This window comes from Siniperca chuatsi, linkage group LG2, assembly GCF_020085105.1.
Source record: "Siniperca chuatsi isolate FFG_IHB_CAS linkage group LG2, ASM2008510v1, whole genome shotgun sequence".
Lineage (NCBI taxonomy): Eukaryota > Metazoa > Chordata > Actinopteri > Centrarchiformes > Sinipercidae > Siniperca > Siniperca chuatsi.
In genome coordinates this window covers 9,493,524-9,517,166 of record NC_058043.1, presented here as the reverse complement: position 1 = coordinate 9,517,166, position 23,643 = coordinate 9,493,524, and the positions used below count along the sequence as shown (strand labels likewise).

General features: G+C 36.8%; 2 protein-coding genes across 4 annotated transcripts in view; both read right to left on the bottom strand.

Annotated features, from left to right (window-relative positions):
* The window catches only part of igfn1.4 (immunoglobulin like and fibronectin type III domain containing 1, tandem duplicate 4), a 33,163-nt gene extending 24,655 nt beyond the window's left edge, over positions 1 to 8,508 (bottom strand). For 2 of the 3 annotated variants that reach the window (XM_044175725.1, XM_044175744.1), the window contains exons 1-7: positions 8,374 to 8,508; positions 3,899 to 3,985; positions 2,769 to 2,801; positions 2,161 to 2,283; positions 1,581 to 1,720; positions 355 to 454; positions 12 to 93 (exon numbers count right to left, since the gene is read on the bottom strand). In XM_044175725.1, the coding sequence (XP_044031660.1) occupies positions 12 to 93; positions 355 to 454; positions 1,581 to 1,720; positions 2,161 to 2,283; positions 2,769 to 2,801; positions 3,899 to 3,944 (524 nt within the window). In that variant the 5' untranslated portion in view covers positions 3,945 to 3,985; positions 8,374 to 8,508. The remainder of the gene's footprint in view (positions 1 to 11; positions 94 to 354; positions 455 to 1,580; positions 1,721 to 2,160; positions 2,284 to 2,768; positions 2,802 to 3,898; positions 3,986 to 8,373) is intronic. The other variant, XM_044175735.1, reaches the window with a different exon arrangement.
* A 3,697-nt stretch (positions 8,509 to 12,205) lies between these two features.
* On the bottom strand, positions 12,206 to 22,668 carry igfn1.3 (immunoglobulin like and fibronectin type III domain containing 1, tandem duplicate 3). The gene is made up of 24 exons (XM_044175714.1): positions 22,513 to 22,668; positions 20,330 to 20,403; positions 20,012 to 20,134; positions 19,778 to 19,914; positions 19,527 to 19,626; positions 19,384 to 19,425; positions 19,260 to 19,305; positions 18,939 to 19,122; positions 18,673 to 18,786; positions 18,370 to 18,532; positions 17,941 to 18,213; positions 17,326 to 17,817; positions 17,110 to 17,234; positions 16,887 to 17,028; positions 16,447 to 16,740; positions 16,016 to 16,312; positions 15,716 to 15,895; positions 15,415 to 15,543; positions 15,014 to 15,322; positions 14,820 to 14,905; positions 14,462 to 14,654; positions 13,766 to 14,062; positions 12,764 to 13,090; positions 12,206 to 12,678 (listed from the first exon to the last, which is right to left on the bottom strand). The coding sequence occupies exons 2-24, from the start codon at positions 20,379 to 20,381 to the stop codon at positions 12,674 to 12,676; spliced, it is 4,110 nt and encodes a 1,369-aa protein (XP_044031649.1). The 5' UTR covers positions 20,382 to 20,403; positions 22,513 to 22,668; the 3' UTR covers positions 12,206 to 12,673.
* Positions 22,669 to 23,643: the final 975 nt, after the last annotated feature.

The following is a 23,643-nucleotide window of genomic DNA, read 5'->3' as shown; positions in this document are numbered from 1 at the left end:
CACAAACCCACCTTCTCCTTTTTAGTACAGTCTTAAAATTCCCATCAGGGGCTTCAGCTGCTTGTTTCTGGGCTTTGTTCTTTTTGAAACCAACTGAACGCAGAAAAGAGGGTATTTATTAATACAATCATGTAATTAACATACAAGGGGGACTACAGAGTGATAAATACTGGAATGAGTGTAATACACTCAAGGGTATGAAGTAGTAAAGTGTCAAATTGGGATCCAAGTGTGCTCAATTTGAAGTAGATTTGGGAGAATGCTTGAGTCTCCATGCCAAGTCAGATTAATATGCATAATATTGCTTACATTCATTCATATTTGTCATATCCATAGCAAGCAAACAGTCCTTACCTTCAATAACATTCAGAAGAACTGTGACTGTGGCTTGTCCATATTCATTTGTGGCAAAGCATTTATAGGTATCAGCTTGATCTGGCTTAACATTTGGCATCTGGAAGATATGACATGTAAAATATAATGGACCAGTGGGCGAAGTAGTTGGATTTGTCAATAAGTTTTAACTATGTAGCAGTGGTTCCCAGTCTTTTTTGTCTAATGTGTTATGTACCCCCACAGCCCTATCAGATCAGCTCAAGTGCCCGTTAATCGACACCATTCGTCACATTCCCAAATGTGTTGGATTGATTTTAATTTGGATGTTAAAACTGGATATTATTAAGTGGATATTATGGTTTGTAAGTATGGTCTGTTTTTTTTCCAGTTTTCAATAGGTTTGGTCCAGTTTGCATTTTTACTACTGCCACTTGGAGTGGAAGAAGTTGGATTTTTCAACCATTTATTCATTACTTTCAGAAATCTATTTCGACTTCTCTGCTCGCTTGCTAACCTGTTTTTATGCACTCTGAAGTGCTCTTGCACTCTTAGCACGTGGTGTTAAAAAAACTAACTCAGGTTGATGGGGTGCCTGTGTAGTCGGCCTGTCATAGCTAGTTTATTGGTTATTGGTTATTTATTACAAAAACATAGTAAAGAGCAGCCTAACACCAACTGGAATCCTATTTGTGTGTTTATTTTTCTCCTAAACGCAAAAGTGTGGATACTTTTTTTTTTTTAACTAAATAATAATTTCCATTTTTTCCAAATTAGCTGAGCTGCTCCACAATCTTTCCTTGTACTCCCTGGCAACTGCAGAGGTACCCACTAGAGTAGTACCCCTGGTTGAAAATCGCTGCTGTACAGTATCCAATGAATAGTAATAGAAATAGATATGTATCACTTTGGGACATCTTACACAAGACAGACCAATTTGATTGAAATACATTTACAGGCTCAGCACACTGCAGGATATGGAGGTAGACGTGTCCAGCCCATTTCATGAAACTGACTTTGTTGAGTGTGCTCCTCTCAAATCCCATTATTGTAAAAAAAGTAATTGGCAAAGCACACTGATGGGTCAGAAGAAGCCTGGATTACATTGATGTAATCAAAAAGCTTCTTCTTCTTTTTTTCTTTCTCCTTTCTATTCATCGATTTTCCTCTGTGCTATTTTTACCGTTCCTTTACATCAGCGTGTTGCTCTATAGTATCACTGTAATTTTATAGCCCATATCACTTGCCTCAAATGTATGCTCATTGGAATTGGGATCATATTTAGTCTGGTATCTTGACGTATCAGACACATCTCCGTTATTTCTGCTCCACGTTACAGTCGGCTGTGGGTCTCCAGTGACAATGGCTTTGAAAAAAGCAAATTTGCCTGTAAAAGAAAGATGGACGAGGTCACCTCATAATTGTCTTTTCTTTCTTTTTTTTGGAAATACAAGAAACAGATGCAAATATATTTATTTAAATCTTTCTGATTATTGATTGATTTGTAATATATATACTCTAATTACATAGAATGCTTTAATAATACCACTTATGTACACTGCAAATGCAAACAGTGGAGAACTGTCTTGATAACAACATAGATTTTTCATCATCTTATCACTTTTCCTGGTTATAAGTTGAAGTCAGTGCGTGTTTAGTTTTGTCTGACTGACACAAGAGACTGGGTGTTGAATGGCATGGCTCTGCTCCCACTGGCCCATTGCCAAAAGTCATAGATATAATCCATTATGCAGAATCATGGAAATTCCACCTTGGAATATTTTGTGATATTAATGTTTAAAATTATTTTTATACTATCAGCCCTACCCTCTTGGATGGTCAAAGCAATCGGCTTGCGGGTGAAGTCTGGATGGCTCTTTCCCTCTGGCAGCGTCTCGGTAAACTGTGTAATCATCACCCCGGGGACCTTAGATTTTTTCTTGATCCCCACTGTCAGCATTGGAAAATTAAATGTCAGCGACAATACATTTGACACTTAAAAAGAGAAAGGAATGAAAAACATAACCATGATCAAATCCAATACTCAAAACCTGTTGCTGTTTTGTAATCAAATCACCACCCACATAAACCATGCTGAAACACATTCTAATATGTCATGTATTAGAATGTTTAATGTTACTCGCTGTATCAGTTTATTAGCATTCAGAGCTGTTCGCATGTGGCTCTGATGTAGAAGGCTCTCTTGTGTTCATTACATTTACATTTCAATAACTTTATCTTTTTAACCTTTTTCCTTGGGAATCCATGTCTAAAATTAAACTTGAGAACAGATATGTAGTGATGCACCTACATATCCACGCACAAAATATATGTACGCTCATACAGTATATTAATAAATCCATTGCATATCAGTTCTTCATGCCTTTGTGAACAGTTGGGAAAAAGACGACTTCTCTCTTGTCCCCTAAGCCTACCTTCTTTATCATTGCAATTCTCTGCATCAGGACCTGATAAGGCACATGTTAAAGAGCATATACAGCACATGTCAGCATGGTATAAACATGGATTAGACTTAATTAAACTGAGGGACAGGAAATAAAATAGTAGCAGCATTTCCATTTGTCCATGTTAATTTGCAGTAATATACAACGGGATATGTGTACTGTAACTTATCAATGCATAAAAATACATATGAATATGGCAAATATCTGATTCTGCAGCTCATTTTCAGGTGCACTGGAGCAATAAGCCTGTAAAGTGTTGTGATGAGTCTGCAATGCATTTCTACTTTTTTATGAGCTCCTGTTGGCCTTGAATAGACTATGTGTACATGCTGTTGTACAGTCTACATATGGTTGCTAATGGACAAATTGCAGCCTTGAACTTTCTGAATAAAGTCAGTCTGATTTGAATAGTATTAGTAAAAGACAGCTGCAGTCTTTGTGAGAAAGATCTGTCTTACTCACAAAGACTTCACAAGGTCTACTTGATTGTCTAATAGCAAGTAATTATTTGAGGCATTAGACAGACTTAGAAAAACATAAATAATTCAAACAGTTAGATATATTCACAATTTCCTTGAGATTTATTCACAAATAAATCTTCTTGCCTGGAAATGTATTATCATATTACTTTGTCAGAGTCTGTCAAGGAGATCAAACTTACTAAAGATAGCTTTTTAGTAAACACATTTTGGAAATATTTTTTCATGGATCTGGGACATATTGCATGTACCTGTAATAGCTAATCTTTAAGGCAGCTGCATCCTAAGTTGACTCGATGATTATGTAAGGTAGTACAAATAATGACATTTCTGTAGCTATTTTCTAAAACAAAAAGAAAAATATATTCAAGCAAGGTCGCTTTAGATTTAAGGGTTGATAGTATCCACTAATCCTTTCAGAGGATTCTCTGTTTTCCCTCTAGGTTCCGATTACTGGTTTTATTTGGTTACTTGTCACCTCTGTGTTGCAAATGGATCTTCAGTTTGGAATAAGAAGAGCAAAAATAAACTGTTGACATGTTGCGCGGACACGCTAGCTTGATATTGGACATTCTTCTTTAATGCCTTCTGTAGAAAATGAGATCACACTTAAGTGGTTACCTTGGCCAGTGGCTGTCCCATCCATCACTTTGGATCTTCCAAACATCTTGGGTCCTTTGATTCCTGGAGGGATTCAGCAAGATTTACCTGCAATAGATGATGGAAGGGATTTAAGTTCAGCTCTACTGATCTATTCAAAAAGATTGTATTTGTTTAAGGATTCTGTTTAGTCAGAACCCCTGCCTGGTGCGATTTGATTTGACCAAGATTGATTCATTCTTTATTGGATCATTTTATGCAGAAAAATGCAGTGTCTGGCTAAATTTGAAAATGTATTCTTCCAGTTTGATGATTTTATGTCAAGAAATTGTGGAGATTATAGAAAAATTGCAAACCTCCTTGAGTAATGCTAGGATTAGTTAAATTTGTGTTAATTGTTGTGATTTGGAAGATCACAAGTTCCTGGAGGGGCATTTGAACATGTATGTAAAATGTAAGAAAGTTACAGCTTCCCCCAACACAAACCACATACATACATACACAATAAAACAAAAGTAAAACCTGTTATGTTAGCAAATGCTTTGACTGTCAAAAATGCTTTTTGGTTTTTTTTTTTAAAAAAAGCTCTGCCAAACATTACCTTCAGCCATGATTCTGATGCTGACTCCGTTTACAATAAAAGACGCAAAACATGATCATCTGTGGCTGCAAGCCATGCAGCAGCTTGCTGTATGCTGAGTGTTATCACATTCCCCAAAAATAAAATCCTCTTAAAATTAGAACAAGAGTGTAGAATTTCACATCAACCTCATGATGTAATTTTTTACCAGGCTTTAATTATCATTATTCAAGGGTTTTTTGTTGTCACTTTAAGCTGCAGCATGCTGGCTTGATGTTCAAATGACTACATGCTTATCAAATTAACATTTTTTTATGATATGTCAGTTCCATTCATAGCAGGGATATCTACTAGTACATAGCAATCGTTCATTACCCACATGGTTGCTAAACTTAGAATGATAAATGTCACTTTACAAAAATAGACAGATGGAACATTAATCGTAATGGATTACGATGATTGCTGAGGCTTAAGGGGATTCACAAAAACATTACTATTTGTTTAGAAAGCAAACTATATGCTAGATATTTATTTAACTTCAAACAACTGAGGTACATGATTGTACTGACTCTCAATTTTTTTTTGCCTCACTAATATCTGCTTTAAAGAGTTTTAAAGTAACTCTATATATACAATCTATAAGACACAATCACACCAATACCAGCAACATCTGTAATTTTCAGGAGTAGTGATTCTAATAGAGACACTGTCTAAAATCATGGGAAACTGACATCCAAATACAATGACTAAACTGTCTATATGACAGTGTTTGATTTAATCCTGTTATTTTATTTAGTTATTTGCTCTTAAGGGGAAATGTATTTTCTTTAATTAGCGAGATCATAATTAACCTTTTTTGTACTTTGACTTCATCATTATTTTCACCATAATTATGTAATATTTACTCATATGACTTCTCAATAGAATCATGCATTTGTTTTGCTGCTCTTAAATTTAACGTTGCCAAGTGTGCCATCATTTCATAACCCTGTGTGTAACTGTAAAATTACCACTGATGGTTAAGATGGTACCCTGTGGGGTTTTTGAACAATAGTAGCGCTACAGAGGAATGTTTATCTGTGTTGGTCCCTGTTTTTGGTTTCAAAGGTTTTAAACAATTGAGCTTTGCAAATGTTTTATGAGAAAAGAAATGCATCCTACATGTTTGTTAGACCTCAAGGATACACACGATGCTTTTTAGTGAGTAACACTGAATGTCAACAGAAACCTTTTTTCACAAGAAAACTCCACCTTTAACTGGTATTTGATCTTTGCCTTCTGACTATGGTTAGTTAACAGTTTGGCAAATGCTAGCTATGTAGCTAATGTTAACATGAGTCCTTGCTACTGGAGCAACCTGTTTGCCTAGAGCAACTACTTTCCTTAAAGTGGGATCCCATAATATTTATGCAATCATGTTGACATTTTTAAGACCCTCAGTCAATATAGTAGACAAGAAAATAGAGGGGAAAAAAGTAAACTTTGGGTCAATTTAGCTGCAGTAAATTTCTTGAAATCATCTTTCCCAAGCCATTCTCTATTGCATGACTCAGGAATTTACATCTTAATCGCAGTGTAGGTTCAAATGTTAGTGTTGTAGTAAAGGTGACTTTGACAACAGGCAGGGCATTGCCTGAAGCTAGAATATATTTTGTGGTACAGCTGCCTGTCCTGTTTTTCCCTGTACCGTTTCTTGTCCCAGGTCTTTGGTTTATAGCTTTGATGGAGAGATGCTCATGTTCCCAAATATTGATTGTAAACTGCACGCACCACTAACATCAACACCACACACAGACATACTGTATGTTTGTAACTGTTTGATTGAAAATTGATTGAAACAATCCCATTGCAGACTGGGTATACTCTTCAGGTGCATTGCTGAAAGTAAATGTAAGACATTGATTGGGTACATTTGTTCCTAAAACTAAATATTGCTGATGCTGTTTGAACTCTATAAGTCTTTGCTCTGAAGCCATTTCCCTTCTCACAAAACCAGTTAGATCTACAACTAACAGCTCTGCTGATCGTCACTATAGGCTGTCCAGTTGGGCTCTTAATGCCCAACTATAGTGACGATTGAATAAGGTGCATCAGGTTAAAATAGGTCTTTTAAGGACATTCATACTATAAAATGAAAATTAACCTTAATGAACAATGACATGAGCTTTACCAGCATTATTATATGTTCAACAAAACTGTTGCCATAGTGATAAAGTAGACACATTGAATTTTTTATTTTGCACATGTTTGATTACTAATAACCTCTCTTAAGTAAAGTAAAGTATTTGCACAAACCTAGCACCACTCAGTATAGGCGCGTGATATTCTAGGGTGTCGATGTTCCACGGCTGTTGGAAGATGAGAGAACTGGATTGTCATATGATAGGTCACATGCCACATAAAACTGTGAACATCCCATCTTGAACAAATTAATATGCTTGTAAATCACTGTTGACATGATAAGTGAGTCTACTACAGTGAAACCTGCTCAGTATAGCATGTTTAATCACGTAGATTACCTTATTCTGGTGTTCTGAGGCACAAAAAAGATATGTAATTGATCTTTATAACACCCCGACTCTTGACATGTCATGGTTTTCAATTTGCACCTATCTTGGTTTGTCAATACAGCAACTAAATCAGCGTCTAAATAAGCTCACGTTTTAAAGTGGTACTGTATATGCTAACAGAAAAAGTGTTGTGCTAAATATACACTATATGCTAAATATGATGAACTACAAATGCACGCTGTTGAACTTTTTGCACTCAACAAACATTTTCAGCTGCACTCTGTTTAAAACTTGTTACAGGTACTTGCCTTCTGACATGGTCCTAAACGAATAGCGTCATTGCTGTGAGAGTTGGTTTTTATGGGTTTCATGTGGCCTGTGTTGCACGCTGCTGTTAATGCTACCAGCTGCTTATGCGACCAGCACTGAAATACAGCACGGGATGGTGTACTTGGAGACTGAGAGCATCATAAAAATGATTAAAAGCAAGACACTACTAAGGGCATGTTCAGACAGCAAGTGGCTATCTACGGAGTTGACGTTGATGCTAAGCATGTGCAATAGCTGAGAGTGGCAGGTTTGCTTAATTTGGGTTATTACCAAGCTCTCTTTTTTGCCTTAGTTACAGAGAGATTGCATGGTTTGCAATGCATCTTTTTCAGTAGCAGTAAAAACTGGAGAAACAAGTGAACAGATGAAGAAAGAACTGTGCAGTGTTTTAATAAAAAGTAAATATAAAGATGAAAGCTTGGAGTTTTTTTCTAAGCTGTAAGTAAAAACAAAGGACTAGCTATGTAGTCGTCAAAGAACCGTAGTCGTTAATGGTCTTTAAATAGCCTGTATGTTTGTTGGATACTATACTATCTGTGTGTGACGGAACATATAGATAGAATTATGAATATTAATTAAATATTTAAATTTGCCAACTTGTCAAAATAAAGTGTGCATAAGATCTGGTGACTATACAAACTTTAGCCATTAATTTGGACTGTTGTAAGAAGCAACTATTGCTATTTGAATTTCTAAACTTCAGGAAATAACCTTATAAATTCTGATTTTAATTTGCACAAACTTTAAGACTGATACAACATTTATAAAAATACACATTTGAGTAAACAGAGCAGCAAAGTCTGGAATCCATTCTGCTATGCTTTAAATAATGTGAATGACGGAAAACTAAAACACTGCATGTACATATCATAGTACTTACAAAACAAGGCAGCTCAATTGTGTTTATAGGCAAACACTTTCCACAGTTTGCCACATTAACTCAGTGTTCTCTTTAGACTAGATGTTAAGAATGAATCAGCCACAGGAGTAGTTCAGTGTTAAAGACTGTAACCAACTCTAAATACTTCATCTCCGTCTAAGAGTGGTGCTGTATATAAGATGAATGATGAACTTACCTCAGTACTCCTGTGATCCACTTGAGTGGTGCTGCTTCCCAGTCTGATATTTAAGTGTTGCCTCCCTGGTCTTCAAGCTATTAAATCCTGACAGGAATGCCAATGACTATGTGACAAGCACCCACGTTGTCAGACATGGTGCCTGCCAAGAAAGGGGATTGCTTTTTTGTTTTTGGCATAAATCACAACCTCTAGCAAGGGGGAGGAGGGAAAGCCAAGGTTGGCTACAAGCCTTACGGTGGGATGACCATGACCGTGGCTTCTTGTTGACAGATGCATGTCCTTCTTCAAGAGTGGTCTAAATTATATGAATTTTCTGTCTGAAAAATTAAATTAAGCCAATTCTTGTTATAATATCATTACATAGCTGCTCTGTTGTTTGCTATACAGCTTGTGTGAAATTTTTACTTTGTTTTGTAATAGTTTCTCCTCATGATTGGTATCCCGATCCTTTCAAGTGATCATTTATAACTTTTACTCCCTAAATTTGGCATGGCAAACCTTAGAAAGAGAAATGTGGAAGTCGGGTATAATTTTTCAAGTTGTGTTTTTGTCTTTCTTTTGGCTGTTAGATTTGTCAGTTATGGCAGTCAGTATTGTCGCTCTTGTATTGTGGAGCTGAAAGTAAGAACAAGTTTGTAGTCAGAGCAAAGTGTTGACAGCCAAGTATGCTCGTGCTGACACTCTTATGAAATTACGAGAACAACAAAACATTATATTAATGTTTATATGCACTAATGACTCCTATTGACACCAGCTAAAAATACAATGTGTTTATTGAGTGTCTCAGCAGTCTTTAAACATAATACGTTGATAACAGTGTGAGCCGTGGACCCTTCAAGAAGTGTAATCTCATAAATTGGCAGGTGTGCCACAGACGTTTCTTTGGAGATGAGGTTTTTCAATGTTACAACATTTCTGGTCATCTTGGAATTAATGTATTACTTAAGGCTTTACTACTTTAATGTCGTAGGACTTTAAAGTAGTAAATTGTATTATATGTTTATGGATATTCCATTGAGATATCAGTTGTGTATCTCAATTGAGCCTCAAAGGGTGTTTTTACAGAATTCACATAAAATTACAGATATATCCCATCATTAAAGCATTATGTTTGATAGTGGACAAGTCTGCATTGACAGGTTTGTGTTAATCAGTAAGTAATCTGCCTGTCTATGAGCATTGTGTAAAAATATCTCACCACATAGGGTTGTATTTTGGTGAGACTTCATCTATAACAAAGCAGGAGAGGTAGCAGGTAAAACCTATTCAAAGCTTCAGTAAATGTTATTAGCCACAAAGTAATAAAAAAAAGTTTAAAAAAGTAAAAATAAAACTAATTTAAATGTAAATTTGGCTCGGCAGAGGGCTTTCTCATATAATTTATGACTCAAGGTGTTCTATAAAAGACCAGCCTCACTGTTTACATTATACTGTATGAAAACTTGTGGCCCTGCAACCTGTTGACTACTATATAATTTGGTCTTTATTAACCACATGGCTGTGCAGTCTCGATTTTATTAGCCTGAAACATACTGTATGACCAGATGTGAGCAAACTTACAGTACAGTGAGATAATTGTTGTTTTAATAGATGGCTGAAATTAAATAGTGAAATGATGATGAATACGTCACCATCATGTGTAAAGATCAGGTGGTGCAACTAACGGTTATGTTCATTATCGATTAATCTGCCAATTATTTTCTTCATTAATCAACTAATCTATGAAATGTCAAAACAAAAAAAACACCCATCACTACTTTTCAGAGCCCAAAGTGATGTGTTTAAATTGCTTGATTTGTGGTTGTGGGAAAACATGAGCATGTCAAGCTAAAATGCAGCTCTTGTACTTCCTCTTCACTGTAAATCTGCTTTTTTGTGAACATGTGAAACATGTGAAAAGTCATTGAGATTCCTCATGGAGCCTGGGTTGCTGGCACTTTAAACCACAACCCAGTTATTGTGGTCTTAGTAATAACAGAGCTATGGTCAGTTTGAGCATGATTGTGTGTGTGTGGATATTTCAAGCAGTGTAATAAAAGCGAATGCATGGCACAGGAACTATGACTGTTCTTAGGCATGGGAAGCTGATATGAGAAGCTTGATGTTCTTGAAGGCATTTATTGCAAGAGGTCACTGAAGTCAGGAGCTTTGAATTCTTCCCTGCGAAACAATGACAAAACAACCTGACATTACACAACCCAATACAACATGAACAAAAGGTAACCCATCCACCTGTGTGTTGGCAACCTTTTTTTCATTTTTATGTTTATTTTCATAGGAAAGTACACTGCATTAACCTAATTAGTTATTCTAATTAAACTACACTAAAATGGCTAAAATGTCATTCTGTCTAAGTGATGAAAAAGCATCTACAATATCCATGTTTTTATGTTGTCAAAGGAAGGTGTCTTTTAATTAATCAGGTTAAAGGAAATTGTTGTTTTTTTTACTGAATATTAAATAACAGCCAATATTTGTAATGTTTTTTCTCAGCTTATCACTAAAAGGAATTGCTAAATACTATTGGCATGTGGTTAGAGGCTTGTAAATGTCAAAGCCTATTACAATAAACTCCCAGTAAAGAGCTGTCTATAATAACAGGGTGCCATTTCACCACTGATATAATATTAGTGTGTCCTAGGACTTTACACAGGAAGACGCACAGTTGTTTGCAAGGTTGCACTTAGTCATGCACTTGAAATTTTATAATTTATGACTTTCCATAATAGACTCGCAATATCCTCTAAAAGCATGCAAACACATGCTCGCAGTAAAAGAGACATTTAAAGCCACGTGACAGTTGGCAAAGCGGAAGCAGTGCATGTGAAGCTACGAAATGGAAAGGCACAATAAATTCCTCACAGGTCTATGTGGTAAACAAGATGTGATTGCAGCAAATAAGCCACTTCAAATACTGGTTAAGTATAGCCACAAAATATGATATACATAAACAAAAAACCTAGGATCTTAAATCTTAGACCTATAAAAAAAATTGGAATTTGATATGTAGCATGGGTTACAGAATAATGAATGGTTGGATTGCACACGAATACAACAATAAATATGGGCAGAGAAAAGGCCAGTGTCTGAGTCTGTATCTTGACATCTTGAAGCACAGATATTATAGCCAAGACATGTTATTGTGTTTGTTTGTTTGTTTTAGCCATGCTAGAGGTGTGGCTCTATGGATGACAATGTCAGTCTATCGGCCCACCACTTTGGTCTAGGCTGAATTATCTCAACAGCTATTGAATGGATTGCCATTCAAGTTTGTACAGACATTCATGGTCCTGAGAGGTTGAATCCCACTGACTTTGGTGATCCCCTGATCTTTTCCTCTAGCTACCATGCCGTTGAAATTTTTAGTGAAATGTCTTGACAACAATTTGATGTACTGCCATGAAATTTGGTAAAAACATTCATGGTGCCCAGAGGATGAATCCTAATAACTTTGTTGATCTCCTCACCTATCCTCTAATGCCACCTAGAGATTGACATATGTGGTTCTGTGTAAAATGTCTCTGCAACCATTGATGGATTACAATGAAATTTGGTACAGACATTCATGTCCTCCTCAGGATCAATCGTAATAACTTTTCATTTTAATTTAATTTATGACCAGACTAATGACATTCCCCATTAGCCTCAGCTGTACTTCATGCGAACGCACTAAACTACAATGGTGAACCCATACCTTCTAAACATCTGCATGAGAACATTGTCTTTCTGAGTGTTGGCATGCTGACGTTAGCATTTACACAGCAGCGCCTAAGTACAGCCTCCTACAATCCTTGATTAAATTTAGGTGAAAGATAGGCAGGTAAGACAGTTCACCAGTGAACAGGTAGGATTTATTTACATTTTGGCATAATGATTAATAATTCAAACATTAAAACATACTCATTTATAGACATATTGTTATATTGTCAATTTTCCATGAAGTAGTAACAGAAAATAGCAGAGGAAAATAACTATAATCACAACTCATGGAAAATAAGGTCAATAAATAAATATGTCTGGGGGTAAGCATATAATTAATGTTGAATCTTAGATGTCTTAGTGGTCTCTGCATCCAGTAGATAAACTGAGTAGAATTTGCACTCAAACACAACAGAATCTAGTTTGAATCCATCACATTTGTTATTGGTGCTTTAAAACATGTGTGGATGGTTATCAAGAGCTCTTTCTCTCTTTCAGTAATTCACAAAAAAAGCACAGGTGACAGCAGGTTTCAAATTGGCAAATCCTTTCCATTCCATTCATTTAAATGGAACAGGTATCTTCAGGCATCTTCATCCTACTCTGAAGGAGGAAGAGAAGTGAATTGTTAAAACATATGCAGGAGTAGGATTTAAGATGTATTAAATAATTTTGAATGTGTTTTTACCTTTAACGACAAGTTTAGTTGAACACTCCACTCTGCCCAGAGGGTTTTCTGCAAGGACTGTGTAATCCCCATTGTCCTTGGGCCCAACTTTGAGTATCACCATGGAGCAGACCCCACATGTGTTAGTGATGTAGTAATTAGTGTTGGTGTTGAGGTTGATATTATTTCTGTACCAGGTAACATGGGGTCTGGGGTTTCCTGTCACTGCACAACTCATGTAGCATTCGTAGCTCTCTGGACTTTTGTGCATTTTTAGCGGAACAGAGAATGAGGGAGGCGTCTCAAAGCTGCAGTCCTTAGAGGTAGGAACGTTCAAAGAAAGTGTTTCTGGAAGGATACGAGAAAAAGGAAAGAAAAGTTAGGAGTGTATTACATAATGATAGATACCCTTTTCATTGTTATATTCTCTTTAACCTTGCAGTTTGCTGAACAGGATTCTTTACCCATATGCACAAAAAACGAGTTAAGGTGACACCTCTCACTTAGCCAGTTGATATTTCCTGTCTTGATATTCTTTAATTGTCTTTTGGCAGGGAGGCATTTTAATGATTATTCTTTGAAATTGTTACTCCTATTATGCTCCTGTTAATTATCTATTCCCTTGTTTCCGGCAAATGGATTTGTTAGGCTGTAACTAACAATTATTTATTAATCTGTTGATTATTTTTTCAATTAATTGTTTAGTCTATTAAAACTGAAAAAATAGTGAAAAATGCCCATCACAAGTTTTGAGCGCCCAAGGTGACATCTTCACATGTCTTGTTTTGTCTGGCTGACAGTCCAAAACCCAAATTTATTCAGATTAAAATTATATAAAGTACAAAAAAGCAGCAAATCCTCACATTTAAGAAGCTAACTAAACCTGCATGTTTGGCATTTTTGCTTTATAAACGTCTGAAACGATTAATCAGATATCAAAATTGTTGCCAGTTGTTCAACTAATTGAAAAATGGACTAATCATTTCAGCTCTATACTACACAATCACTTTTTGTTAAACCTACCTTTCTTTCTCTTCACTTCCCAGGTTGCTGACTCAGAGGGTTTGGAAAGCCCCATGTCATTCCTGGCATAGACCCGGAACTTATACTGCCTTCCCGGCATGATATTGATGACAGTGAACTTGTTATTGAAGAGATGTTCTGCCACAGTTTGCCAAGTACGCTTAACAGAATCACTCTTGGTGATCATGTAGTGCAGCCTGTCGTCTTTCTTCTCATCTGGAGAGGGAGCCCAGGAGACCGTCACTGTTCCCGAAACATTTTCGTCCAGCTCCACAGGGCCTGGAGGCTTGGGGTCATCTACAAACGGGTAGGAAAGGATTATTAGTATTTTGCTGACTACAATGACACTACAATGCCTGCACACTAAGTTTTGCTCTCTATAAACTTTCCCCTCGCATCCCTTAAGTCCAAAGTGTACATAAAACATAGTACACGTCTTTGTAAACAAGATTCTGTATATATTGTAGCCATTTTTGCTTTATTTATTTTGCACTGACTTCATTTTCTTTGCATCTCAAAGAACATAAAATATTTTTAAATTTAATTAAATTCTTAATTCTGATAAAATGACAACCAGAGCAACTTTGGAATAATCTAAAAAAGAGAATGCATATCACATTGCAAATCCATAAATCCTTTGGTACTCATTTAACTATTATTTGTTATGGATTAGTTGAGATTTTGTTTTCACTGTACCTGTAACTCTTATCTCAACACTACAGGTCTCCTGACCAACAAGGTTCTTGACAATGATTGTGTAGATCCCAGTGTCATGGCGCTCTGATGAGGGGATGATTAGCTGTGATGATGTGTCTGTGTTGCTCACAGTCACATGCTTGCCTACAGAATGACCGTCCTTGAGCCATTTAATAGTTGGTACTGGAGAGGCCTATCAACAACAGGAGATACAGGGCTAAGATGTGAGTTTATAAGAGTTTATACTTTTTTGTAGAGCAGCAGAGAAGTGTCTAATCTGCCACTATAGACAGGACATTGAATAAAATGACTTGGTCTTTTTATGCCCGTAAGTTTTTGTATGAATATTATACTGAACCTGAAAGTTGAAGTTGATTCGAGTAGAGTTCCCAGCTCTCATTACCATGAAGTTCTTCATTTTTCTGTCAGTGAATTGAGGTCTCACTGTGACAGTGTGGGATGTTAGACAAAATTAATGAGAAAAAGTGATTAAATGAAGGTAAAAATGATCAAATTCAGACTGTAGACAGTTCACACTGTCCACTGACTCACCTGGAGGAGGCATTGCAATGATGTAATTGTCCAATTCTTGAGGCTCCCCATCTCCACCCTCATTGTTGGCTATAACTCTTACCCAGTACATGGCCATAGACTTCAGACCCATAATAGTATAGGAGGTCATAATGATAGCACTGGAGTTACAGCGACTCCATTCTGGGTTTTCTGCAGGTCTGAGCTCCACAAAGTATCCTTTGGCCTCATCTTGGACCCCTTCCTCCTCCGTGGGTTTGGTCCAGCCCAGCGATAAGGTGGTGTATGTAGAGTCTGTCACCTTCAGGTCAATAACTTTACCAGGTGGCTCTGAAAGTGTAAACAATTAAGCATTTAAGTATTGAGATATGAGCAATTAAGCATTGTAATAACAATATAGCTTTTATTGGCTTTTTACTCACTCTTTGGATCTCTTGCAATCACAAATTCAGAAGGCGTACTTGGCTCTCCAGCACCAGAAATATTGATAGCTGATACACGGAACTCGTACTCAATGCCTTCAACAACATCCTTCACTGCATATGTTTTCTCTGTTGGCATGTCAAACAGTATAGTTAAGACTATAGAATAGAAAACACAATTCTTTACTTTTGTAGTTTAAGAAAGAAAGCACATTTCACTTGACAAAGTCACATCTGTATTCAAACTGTAAACAAATACATTACATTTTGAACATATTCAATAATTCTAAGCTGACCTTACCTCTGATGGGCTCGTCGGGTGGGTTGACTTGGCCCCACAGATTACTGCCATTCTTGCGTTTCTCCACATTGTATCCCAAAATGTTGGTTCCTCCGGTATTAGTGGGCGCAGACCAAGCAAGATTGATACAGTCTTTGAAAGCACTAACAATTTTTGGTGTGGAAGGAGGTCCAGGGTATGCTGAAAGAATGATAAAATAGAAAAACCTTTTTAACTGGCTCACACATAACCTTTTTTTATAACACCCACTGTGTTTGAGACACTGTCACAAAAAATTGGTGTACTTGTAAGAATGCTCACCCTTTGTCCCTGCCTGAATGTCATCGGTCTCCATCATTTCACTGATGCCTTGATCAGTTTCTGCCCTGATGTGGTAGCAGTACTTTCTGCCATGGTCCACATCAGTGTCCCTGTATTTAGGCTCTGGGCCAATCTTGCCTAATTTCTTCCAGCTGTTTCGGCCAATTTGCTGGCGTTCCAGGATGTAGTCTGTGATAGGGGAACCTCCATTGTCTTTGGGAGGCCTCCATTTGAAGTCAATGCAAGCTGCCGAACTTTCAATGATATCCACAGGGCCTAGGGGCGGTGTTGGTTTATCTGTAGTAAGACAAAAGAATAAACTGCACTCACATCATGTCTTATATAACTTATTATATGTCTTATGTCTTAGATATATATATATATATATAACTTTTGTACAAATTAAGAACGGTTCTTAGGATGCACCATACCTAATACAATGAGTTGTGAGATGGCCTCAGTTGTTCCACATTCATTTTTAATCTTAATCTTAATTTCTCCTGTGGTTTTGCGTTGGCACTTGGTTAGAAGCAGGCGGCTGTGTGAGGAAGACTTCTCGATCCTGATATGGGTGTCCTCCAACAGCTCTTCTCCTTCATTGTACCACTGGATCTTCATGGGTTCCTGGCCAACAAAGGAAAGCTTGAAGGCTGCATCTTTCCCAGTTCTGATTATAACAGGTTTTATGAACTCGGTGAGGTCATCAGGGTTAATTCTTGGAGGATCTAGTAGGAAAAAAACACATCTTTTCAAACTGCGACATTGATTACTGAGCTGAATAGAATATTGGTTTACACATTTTCACAGTGGCTGCACTTTTGTTTTGCTTTAGTTGGAGTACCTCAAATTTATGAGTTTCTGATTACAATACCTTCAACCTTTAGCACAGCTTCTGTTTTACGCCCATCAGCTTCACATCGGTACTTTCCAGCATCATCTTCTTTGCAGTTTTTTATAATTAGTTTGCGATAAGTCCCATCTTTAACAATACAGATATCATCTGTACCGGTTATCTGAAATGCACACATGTAAACACTCTTAAATCTCAGGAGGTTAAAGGTGAAAGCTTTAACCTCAACTTTTGAGTCCCTCACCTCTTTCCCATCTTTGTACCAGACTCCGTCACAGTCCTCACTACTCAGCCTGCAGACCAGTTCTGCCTCAGTACCAATGATGGCGTTTACATCTGACAGTCCGCTGGTGAAGTATACTCCTGGGTCTAAAGGAAATACAAACTTACTGTTAACAGGGAACAGGAATATATGAACAGCATAGCAGAATTTATTTACTATTGTTGTGATGCATCTTACCAATGACTGTATCAGGGACAAGTGGGCCTGTTCTCACTCTCTTTCTTTTCTCTTGAACAGGCTCCTCTTCTTCAGTATCAGCAACTTGAGCAGGAGCCTCTCCCTCCTTTGCTTGTTCCTCCTGCTTGGTTTCTGATGATGTAGGTTCAGCTGGTTCGGACACTTCTTCCTTTTCTTCATCCTCTTCCTCCTCTACAGCAGTGGTTGCGTCTGCTTTATCGGCGCCTTGTACCGCCTTCGCCTTTACCTTCTCCTTTGTCTTCACTTTTGCTTTCTCAGCTGCAGCTGCAGCTGCTGCGGCTTCTGCAGCTGCTGCAGCTGCTGCAGCTGCTGCTTCTGCCTCAGCCTTTGCCTTTGCAATCAACTCATCTCTCTCTTTCTGTATCTTAGCCTGTTGCTCCTGAGCAATCTTCAAAAGATCTTCTCCACCACCACCTGCTCTGGTTGTTTTGCGAGCTTTCTTCTTTCCGCGTGCATTTGGATCATTGTCAGCTAAAAAAAAAATACACAGTACCAGGACATTTTAAATGCTTTATGGGTCATTTTCAGTATTTGATAAACATGTGTTGAACTCTTGTGGCTAAAAAGATACAATATAAAATATATGAACACTACCTTCTACTACAAGCCAGGCACTGCAGGATTTAAGTCCAGCCACAGCCGCATAAATTCCTTTGTCCAATAGCTTGCAGTCCTTTACCACCAATGTGTGAATCAGCATATCCTGTGACACAGTGATGTCAAATTTGTCCCCTTGCTCCAGCGCGACATTCTTTCCCATCCAAGTTAACTTTTTCTGGGGATGTGAGATTACACACTCAAAGACAGCATCCTCTCTTTCCTCTGCTTTCACGTCTTGAATCTTGACCAGGAAGTCTACAGTGGGCACTAGAAGCAGGACAAAATTATAGCAACACATGGTATCTCGTATTTCCTGTCACAGGACAACTTATGTAGCAATCGTAGCTCTTTTCGACTGTTGTATGGCATTGTGTACATGTTACAGTAAAGTGTGTAGATACTTAATTTGGTGCATCATCTTACATTTGAAGTCAGTCGAGAAGATCTTAACTCCATCAACCTCCACTTGGTATAATCCTGCATCATCAGCGTCAACACCATTGATGCTAAACACAAACTTCTTTCCCACCTGCCTAAGTCCGTGTTTTGCCTCTGTGTCAGGATCAAAAGGAATCATAACTCCATCCTGTTTAAACATAAGCAGTCATAAATGAGCAATATGTCACGTGTATGTGAATGTGTCCATGTAATATGACGTTCAGTGCTGTAGATTAATTTATTCACCATTTGGGGAAAAAAGTTCATATTTAAAATGAAATTTCTCACCTTGAATAAGAAGATTTTGCTGGTAGGGTCTTTAAGTGACATTTCAAGTTCAAACTCTGCACCACCATCGTCTTTCATTTCAATGGGCTTTAGGTTGCATAGTCTTTCAACAACCTATAGTAATTGGAATAAGTGGGAAAAAAAAACTTTGACACTGAAAATGTTAGAATTTTAGATTTCTTGGATTACAGCATTCATTCATATTATTATAGATGGTAGGCTGTGTAGGTGCTTTACATTTACATTTCAATGAAGCTGAAACATACCCTTTCTTGCTCTTGCTCCCTTTCCATCTTCTTCTCATTGAGTTTCTTCAGTATCCCACGAAAATCAGTGATACCATACTGAGCACAGATGGTCTCGTAATCTTTCTTGTCTGCACTCAACAACAGTTCCCAAAACGTGTCATCGATTTCTCTTTTTTTGTCTTCTTTTGCTTCAGTGTCAATCCTACAAAAAGAAAAAGATATTATTAAACACTTTAAGGTAATAATCATCTATGGCTAGGAAAAAACACAAAACAAAACAACAAGAAAGAAAAACAACACTGTCATCTGCTTTTGCCCATTCGTACATTTACTACTTACTTATTTTTTAAGGCCTTTTTGAAGTCCTCAGGTGTCTCTCGGACAGCTACAACAAAACCAGCAGCATGGTTACAACTTTCATTCAATGAATGACATTATTATAGATTAAATGTAGGCTGTGTACCTGTTCTTGATTCTTGCATGGCTCTGCTCTTTTTATAGCCAACTACAATGGAAGAAATTAGAGTGAAGTGAGACAAATGTAATTTATCTTAATAATTAGTTTTCATGTAATAATGTATAATGAAATAAAAGTAAGTAACTGACCCTCAATAACATTAAGCGCAGCAGTTACAACTGCTTTTCCATATTCATTTCTGGCAAAACACTTGTAGGTGTCAGCTTGATCCACTGATACATCAGGCATCTATCAATCAATACATGATTATCAATATTTTTGCAAAACTGGGATAGTGCAAGACGGCCTACTGATCGTTCATTGATTTATTGATCCTTCTCATTTATATTTGAAGTTATTTGAATAAGTATTCCTTATGACACATGGTCAGTGATCTCACATGTAGTTGGTGTTCACCGGAACTTGTATCGTAGATGATTTTGCACCTTTCTTCATCAATTTCCCCATTATTTCTCACCCAGGTCACAGTTGGTGTTGGTTTGCCAGTAACTACTGCTTTGAAGATAGCGACTTTTCCTACAGATGGACACAAGAATGTACCGTTATGTTATTATCTTTAATAAAAAAAAGAAATTAGGTTGTGAATGTGATTAGAGGTGGTATTTCACCTTACCTTCTTGAATAGTTATAGCGATGGGTTTCCGAGTGAAATCTGGTGTGGTCATGTCTTTGGGTAGTTCTTCCACATACTGGGTAATCATAACTCCAGGTACCCTGGACCTCTTTTTAATTTTCACTGTCATTAAATGAGATAATTTGCATTATTTACAAATTTATGAAGAACTTGTTAAGATTTGACAGCTTTGATATAATTTAAGTTCATATTATGTGTCAGAAAAGGCTATATGTATGCATTCACTTTTGATCACGTATTTTATTGTTTGGCAGTAATTTACAGTTGAAGGCGGGCATTCAAACTCTAGTTACTTACCCTGCCCTGGAGCAGTTGGTTCCTCATCCTTAGCTTTGCGTATTTTAAACATCTTGACTGAGACAAGAGTTTCTCTGTTAATGCAAAAATATTTACTTTAAAAACACTTAATACTTAATCAGGTGACACTGTGTAGTTCGCTTTTATACCATTTTAATTTGTCTTCTCTTTGAAGATTGCTTGAATTGTATAATAGGGTTGTTTTTTCACATGTCAATGCCCAACATGTGCTAGAATTTCAATGTAGTTTGGAGCTGTTAGCATGGCTTGACCACTGTTAATAACCATGAGAATCCGTATCTGTCTGACATGCAGTTAATCTCTTCCAGATGGCCTGAATGTGCAATGGATATCTTATCATTGTTTTAACTTGTGGCTTAAGGCAGTATGCCCACTTTTACAACATGATGCTGATCCATTTTTAAGTAAAGCCTATCCTTGGAGAGACAGTACAGATTTAATGGGACACAATTTATTTCTCCCTTCAATTACAAAAAGTGGGCTAAACAATATTACGGCCTATGTTGCATTGTGGGACGTCAGTGTTAAACAATGAGTAAGATTGATATTTCATGCAAATTGTGTTAGGATCCTTGAGTTAGTAACTCTATCTATGCTATAAATGAAAGAATTCCTGTGATCGCAAAATACATCTCCTTTATAGATTCCTGCAAGTGACCGGCCTAATTTTGCAGGCAATAGGTCACACACCTCATAAAACCATCTATCATGACCCAGGAAGTGGCATAAGTGGCTGACTGCAAATGTAACATTAGTCATAACCATATTTGTATTTAGGTTTTGCTTTCTTTCTAGAAATAGCTGAAAAGATAAAAGATAAAATAGAAAAGGTACCACCACAGGCAAAGTTAAAATTTGGGTGGTTAAAAGTAACCTCTTTTCCCTTTTTTCTATAGTTGTGTCATTAAATCAAAGTTGTTCTGAAACTATAACATGGTCATTTTGATGATCAAGTATCACCTTAATCACTTTAATCAATTCATAATTAACTTGTGTGTGTAATGAATCAGGTTCCATGTTCCAGACTCCATAGCTATTGCTTTAGAAGCAAGCTTCAGTCACCACTTGTCAAAGCAGTATAATACAAATTGAAATAATCTTCGAAGCATTTCAGCAAATATGGGAAAGTGATATATAACCTCAAAAGATATACGTCATCATCATCATCATATTTTTAAGACAAAAGGTTTCGTTCAGAAAAGCATATATTTATACTTGTAAAAGTGATTTCTTTAAATTAAGATTGAATTTGAGAGTAGTATAAACTAATGTTAGCGTCTTACCATGCTTCAGTTGATCTTACATCATTTTTGTGATCTAATTAGTCTAATGACAAGAGCCTTTTGTTCTTGGATTAAATTTGATAGCCACTTAAACTATTAATATTTAATTTAATTAAAATAAATTGTACTGAGTTCTGTCAGTTGATAAAGTGTCTGCATATTTAGCAGTTTTGCACACTTGTGCTGCTGTGAAGCTATATTTGTCTGAGAGAGAAAATAGCTGTGCCAAGGGTGTTATGAGTGAGCTGATTTATGAATAACTTGTCAGGTCTATGTCCTAAATCTCAGAGCTGCATTTAGTAGCAAGGCATATACTTTTACTTTGTCATCTTTTGTGATAGAATACTAAATAAAATATCACATGAAAGCTTGTCAACTTACTGTCACCCTTAGTTCTAGGCAGGACAAAAGTGTTGGAGTGATTTTAGTGTGAATACATGAATAAGTTTATATGTAAAGTGTTTCTTTAGTTTTGGTAGTATCGGTTACCATTAATCTCTTGTGCAATCATTAGTCTGATCTTGATCTTTCTTCAGCATTTTCGTATTTGTATTTTTCTCATCAAGCTTAGACAATTCTGCTTGCCTAAAACCATGTATCATAAACAACATTATTAAAGCTCATCATATTGGCTCTTTATCATATTAAACGTATATACTGGAATCATATAAACTGCTGTCAGCATTCTTTAAGTTTTTTGACAGGTTAACTAGTGGGATCTCATTACCATTTATATCTAAGGTTAATATAGAGTATCATATAAGCAAGTGTCAGATTAGCACATAGAACAAATATATATTTACATAAAATGGCTAATAAAGCAGATTTTGATGAAATATCAAACCATATTAGGAATTTGTACTTGGTAAATGTACTTACTTTTTTTTTTTTTTTCAAGAAAATTGCTGTTCTCTGCTGTGTGTTGCCAGCCAGGTTCCAGCTGATTCTTGAGTGTAGGCTCTTCGTTTTGAGAGGCAATAAAGCCTTTCAGAGACACTCGGAGCAACCTAAGCCACTGCTTTTTCACTGTGGCTCTTGGGGATAGGTTTACTGACATGCACTTTGGCCCTGAAGTGCTATAGGTTCTTGAAAAGGGGCACCAGAGGAGATGCAGCAGTGAAGCTTTCTAATCCCTCCCTCAAAACTGGAATTTCAACTTTAGTACTGCAGCAGGGTGCTTTTGGCTGCTCTTATGAAAAAGTCTCATGAGAAGTGACATAGAAGTGAAGTGGTTTGAGCTGCTTCTCCATTAGCTCAGTTGTACATTTAGGCTGACTGATCTTCATCCCAACATTTAACAAGAGGTAAGTGTCAATTAAATTCAGATATTTTGAGCTCCTTGTATTAGTTTGTTTAAGAAATGTTTATAAAACATGTTTTGAAATGTCAGAATTAATGAACCATAATGTTTTGCTGAAAGCCTATCCCAAAAATCAGACAATTTGCATGGATGTACTTATTTACTCTGACACTCCTCTGGACATATCACACGAGAAGCAAACAAAACAAGCTAAACCTCATTCTAATACTAATGAGCCACAATTATTTTTTGCCGTCTCATTAGACTGAAACAGAACAGAAATAAGTTACATAGTAGGATTTATTTTAGCATTGTAATTAGCATTTATCTTATACATTTCTGAAACTGAGAAGTGTCATCCCGCACTGTTCAGTCATGTATTAGCCCTGGGTGTAACTGTTCATTCTCTCTTCTTCAGTGACTCTAAACTTGGGCTAATGTCTGACACCACAAAAATGCTCAGAGAGGTAATACAAGAAGACTGGGCATAAATTATTCACATAAACTTTCATGTAGGTGAACAAGTGATATGAATTTTGATACTTGCTTGCTATTTCAAGGCTTTACCCACAGCCACAATGCACTGTATGTCCAAGTCTATCACCATACGTGTATATACATGGTGAAGTATTTTTTGTGAATCTTTATAAACATAAATGCATTTTCTGTTAAGTGTTAACAGGTTTTTCAAAGTGATATGCAGGTCATAT

Coding starts and splice junctions, on each gene's coding strand:
- igfn1.3 (XM_044175714.1), bottom strand. CDS start 20,381: ATGTTTAAAATACGCAAAGCTAAGGATGAGGAACCAACTGCTCCAGGG. Junction 18,533..18,672: donor GCAAAATCTTCTTATTCAAG/GTGAGAAATTTC, acceptor ATGTTTAAACAG/GATGGAGTTATGATTCCTTT. Junction 15,544..15,715: donor ACCCGACGAGCCCATCAGAG/GTAAGGTCAGCT, acceptor ACATGCCAACAG/AGAAAACATATGCAGTGAAG.